This window comes from Procambarus clarkii, chromosome 48 (assembly GCF_040958095.1).
Source record: "Procambarus clarkii isolate CNS0578487 chromosome 48, FALCON_Pclarkii_2.0, whole genome shotgun sequence".
Classification (NCBI taxonomy): domain Eukaryota; kingdom Metazoa; phylum Arthropoda; class Malacostraca; order Decapoda; family Cambaridae; genus Procambarus; species Procambarus clarkii.
Genome location: NC_091197.1, coordinates 27,984,802 through 27,989,979, shown reverse-complemented (window position 1 = coordinate 27,989,979; position 5,178 = coordinate 27,984,802). Strand labels below are relative to the sequence as shown.

General features: G+C 57.3%; 1 protein-coding gene across 1 annotated transcript; it reads left to right on the top strand.

Moving 5' to 3' along the window:
• Positions 1–816: 816 nt before the first annotated feature.
• LOC138351156 (golgin subfamily A member 6-like protein 2) lies at positions 817–2,748 on the top strand. The gene is made up of 2 exons (XM_069302792.1): positions 817–848; positions 1,989–2,748. The coding sequence occupies exons 1-2, from the start codon at positions 817–819 to the stop codon at positions 2,746–2,748; spliced, it is 792 nt and encodes a 263-aa protein (XP_069158893.1).
• The last annotated feature ends 2,430 nt before the right edge of the window (positions 2,749–5,178 follow it).

Below are 5,178 nucleotides of genomic sequence, written 5' to 3'. Positions count from 1 at the left end.
GCCACCCCTGGGAGAGCCACCCCTGAGAGAGCCTACTCTGAGAGAGCCACCCCTGAGAGAGCAACCCCTGAGAGCCACCCCTGAGAGAGGCACCCCAGAAAGAGCCACCCCTGAGAGAGCCACCTCTGAGAGAGCCAACCCAGTGAGGCCACCCCTGAGAGAGCTTCCTCCTGAGAGAGCCACCCCTGAGAGAGCCACCTCTGAGAGAGCCACCCCTGTGAGGCCACCCCTGAGAGAGCCACCCTCTGAGAGAGCCACCCCTGAGCGAACCACCCATGACAGACCCACCCATGAGAGAGCAACCCCTGAGAGAGCCACCCCTGAGAGAGCCACCCCTGAGAGAGCCACCCATGACAGAGCCACCCTTGAGAGAGCCACCCCTGAGAGAGCAACCCCTGAGAGCCACCCCTGAGAGAGGCACCCCTGAAAGAGGCACCCCTGAGAGAGCCATTCCTGAGAGAGCCACCCTTGAGAGAGCCACCCCCTGAGAGAGCCACCCCTGGGAGAGCCACCCCTGAGAGAGCCTACTCTGATAGAGCCACCCCTGAGAGAGCAACCCCTGAGAGCCACCTTTGAGAGAGGCACCCCAGAAAGAGCCACCCCTGAGAGAGCCACCTCTGAGAGAGCCACCCCAGTGAGGCCACCCCTGAGAGAGCTACCCCCTGAGAGAGCCACCCCTGAGAGAGCCACCTCTGAGAGAGCCACCCCTGTGAGGCCACCTTTGAGAGAGCCACCCCCTGAGAGAGCCACCCCCTGAGAGAGCCACCCCCTGAGAGAGTCATCCCCTGAAAGAGCCACCCATGAGAGAGTCACCCCATGAGAGAGCCGCCCCTGAGAGAGTCACCCCTGTGAGAGCCACCCCTGAGAGAGTCACCTCCTGAGAGAGCCACCCCTGTGACAGCCTCCCCTGAGAGAGCCACCCCTTTGAGAGCCACGCCAGAGAGAGCCACCCCTGAGAGGGCCACCCCTGAGAGAGCCACCCTTGAGAGAGCCACCCCTGAGAGAGCCACCCCTGAGAGAGCCACCCCTGAGAGAGCCACCCCTGAGCGAACCACCCATGACAGAGCCACCCTTGAGAGAGCAACCCCTGAGAGAGCCACCCCTGAGAGAGCCACACCTGAGAGAGCCACCCATGACAGAGCCACCCTTGAGAGAGCCACCCTTGAGAAAGCCACCCCCTGAGAGAACCACCCCTGAGAGAGCCACCCCTGAGAGAGCCTACTCTGAGAGAGCCACCCCTGAGAGAGCAACCCCTGAGAGCCACCCCTGAGAGAGGCACCCCTGAAAGAGGCACCCCTGAGAGAGCCATTCCTGAGAGAGTCACCCTTGAGAGAGCCACCCCCTGAGAGAGCCACCCCTGGGAGAGCCACCCCTGAGAGAGCCTACTCTGATAGAGCCACCCCTGAGAGAGCAACCCCTGAGAGCCACCCCTGAGAGAGGCACCCCTGAAAGAGCCACCCCTGAGAGAGCCACCTCTGAGAGAGCCACCCCAGTGAGGCCACCCCTGAGAGAGCTACCCCCTGAGAGAGCCACCCCTGAGAGAGCCACCTCTGAGAGAGCCACCCCTGTGAGGCCACCCCAGAGAGAGCCACCCCCTGAGAGAGCCACCCCCTGAGAGAGCCACCCCCTGAGATAGTCATCCCCTGAGAGAGCCACCCATGAGAGAGTCACCCCCTGAGAGAGCCGCCCCTGAGAGAGTCACCCCTGTGAGAGCCACCCCTGAGAGAGTCACCCCCTGAGAGAGCCACCCCTGAGAGAGCCACCCCTGAGAGAGCCACCCCCTGAGAGAGCCACCCCTGAGAGAGCCACCCCTGAGAGAGCCACCCTTGAGAGAGCCACACTTGAGAGAGCCACCCCCTGAGAGAGCCACCCCCTGAGAGAGCCACCCCCTGAGAGAGCCACCCCCTGAGAGAGCCACCCCCTGATAAACATCACCCGCCAGAGAGAGCTGGTCAGTGGAGCGGTCCGTATCTAAATTGAATTTATAGCTTCCTGGTGGGACGTGTCCGGCCCGCGGTGTGTGAGGACGCTGCCGCTGCTGGCAACTGTGAGGACGCTGCCGCTGCTGGCAACTGTGAGGACGCTGCCGCTGCTGGCAACTGTGAGGACGCTGCTGGCAACTGTGAGGACGCTGCCGCTGCTGGCAACTGTGAGGACGCTGCCGCTGCTGGCAACTGTGAGGACGCTGCTGGCAACTGTGAGGACGCTGCTGGCAACTGTGAGGACGCTGCTGGGAACTGTGAGGACGCTGTTGGGAACTGTGAGGACGCTGCTGGGAACTGTGAGGACGCTGCTGGGAACTGTGAGGACGCTGCTGGGAACTGTGAGGACGCTGCTGGGAACTGTGAGGACGCTGCTGGGAACTGTGAGGACGCTACTGGGAACTGTGAGGACGCTGCTGGGAACTGTGAGGACGCTACTGGGAACTGTGAGGAAGTGGACGCTGCTGGGAACTGTGAGGAAGTGGACGCTGCTGGGAACTGTGAGGAAGTGGACGCTGCTGGGACCTGTGAGGAAGTGGACGCTGCTGGGACCTGTGAGGAAGTGGACGCTGCTGGGACCTGTGAGGAAGTGGACGCTGCTGGGAACTGTGAGGAAGTGGACGCTGCTGGGAACTGTGAGAACGCTGCTGGGAACTGTGAGGAAGTGGACGCTGCTGGGACCTGTGAGGAAGTGGACGCTGCTGGGACCTGTGAGGAAGTGGACGCTGCTGGGAACTGGGACAACAATCACTTCAAGACGACCTAAATAGGGTTTTGAAATGGTCAAAAGATTGGCAGATGCAGTTTAATGCTGATAAATGTAAAGTTCTGAGGCTAGGTAATGATGATAGAGTTACAAGATACGAGCTAGATGGTGTTGAGATTGCGAAGTCGAATTGTGAAAGGGATCTGGGCGTTATGATTAGTAAGAATTTAAAACCAAAGGATCAATGCATGAATGTTCGTAATAAGGCAAATAGGACACTGGGATTTATTAATCGCAGCGTTAGTAACAAGACACCTGGTGTGGTTCTTCAGCTATATCTTGCTCTGGTTAGGCCCCATTTAGATTATGCAGTTCAGTTTTGGTCGCCGTACTATAGAATGGATATAAAATCACTTGAACACGTTCGGCGAAGGATGACAAAGGTAATCCCCCAAATTAGAGACCTGTCATCTGAAGACAGATTGACAAAACATAATTTACATTGCCTAGAAAAGGGAAGAGTTTGGGGTGACAAATGTTTGAAGGTATAATAAATCATTTCCAGAACTACGAGACACCCGTTGGATGACCTCAGAACACATTGGCTCCTGAAGAGTGGGACACAGTAGCACTCACTGGAACATGGGCGAATATGGACTTGAAGCGCCACTGGTCAGGTCAAAGGATATAAATTCTCTCATGCTAACAGAAAGTAAATGATTTAGTGTTGCTATCTAATGGCAGTTTGATCTGAAGTGTGTTACTATAAAAGATATGAAATCAGAGATAGAAACCATTGCATAGAAGTGAATTAGGAATTAAATTTTTTTTTAATTATATTAATATTTCTCTCAATCCCATGAAACACGCTGTCAAACCCTTGACACACAAAGCTGAACACTTGTCGCACACTGTCAAACCATGACACTGTGAAGCTCATGCCTCACACTGTCAGGTTCATGCCTCAGACCTGTCAAGCTCATGCCTCAAACCTGTCAAGCTCATGCCTCACACTGTCAGGCTCATGCCTCACACTGTCAGGCTCATGCCTCACACTGTCAGGCACATGCCTCAGACCTGGGAAGCTGATGCGTCAGAGGGCCAAGCCCAGCAGGGGTGGTGGAGGAAGGTTATCACGCGATAAAGCAGGTCACAACCAACTGCTTCACACACACATAACTCGCCAGTCTTGGTGACCAAACTTTGGACGCGCCTCCAGCCTCACCAGTTATTGTGGTGTGACGCTCAGGTGGGAGGCCCAGCAGCCGGCCCCAGCACAGTATGGGACCAGGGGGCAGGATCCGGCCCCCTCCTCCACACTGTATGGGACCAGGGGGCAGGATCCGGCCTTCTCCTCCACACAGTATGGGACCAGGAGTCAGGATCCGGCCGCCTCCTCCACACAGTATGGGACCAGGGGGCAGGATCCGGCCGCCTCCTCCACACAGTATAGGACCAGGGGGCAGGATCTGGCCCCCTCCTCCACACAGTATAGGACCAGGGGGCAGGATCCGGCCGCCTCCTCCACACAGTATGGGACCAGGGGGCAGGATCTGGCCCCCTCCTCCACACAGTATAGGACCAGGGGGCAGGATCCGGCCGCCTCCTCCACACAGTATGGGACCAGGGGGCAGGATCTGGCCCCCTCCTCCACACAGTATAGGACCAGGGGGCAGGATCCGGCCGCCTCCTCCACACAGTATGGGACCAGGGGGCAGGATCTGGCCCCCTCCTCCACACAGTATAGGACCAGGGGGCAGGATCCGGCCGCCTCCTCCACACAGTATGGGACCAGGGGGCAGGATCTGGCCCCCTCCTCCACACAGTATAGGACCAGGGGGCAGGATCCGGCCGCCTCCTCCACACAGTATGGGACCAGGGGGTAGGATCTGGCCCCCTCCTCCACACAGTATAGGACCAGGGGGCAGGATCCGGCCGCCTCCTCCACACAGTATAGGACCAGGGGGCAGGATCCGGCCGCCTCCTCCACACAGTATGGGACCAGGATGGGCAGCATACTCTCCTTCCACAGTAGCAGCATACTCCCCCCCCCCCCTAAGATGGTACACTCAACACTGTGTTCCTCCTGAGACAGTTATGAGGTCATCCACCACCAATTAGACCGGCTAACAACTCAACCATCGTGTGCAACAAGTCACTTGCCAGCAGGTTATCCCTCTACCCAACCCTCTACCACCCAGCCCGTGGCTGCCTCACTCCACCGTGAGCGTGCACGACTGCCTTTGTGTCGTCTTCAAAGAGTGTGGTGTTGACAATGGTTCAATATTTACAAACAACTCCTCACCGGCACAAACACATCTCTGGCTGCTGACATTATTGGTAAAAGTTAAACAGCAACACAATAAGTATAGATTTTCGATCTGGGCGGCTAATTTGGTTGCTTTCAAGAGTCTCTGGGATGAGGCTTAGCCCGTGGTTCACAAACTTTTATATCATAGTGTATCATTCTATATCTATATGAGTTGATCT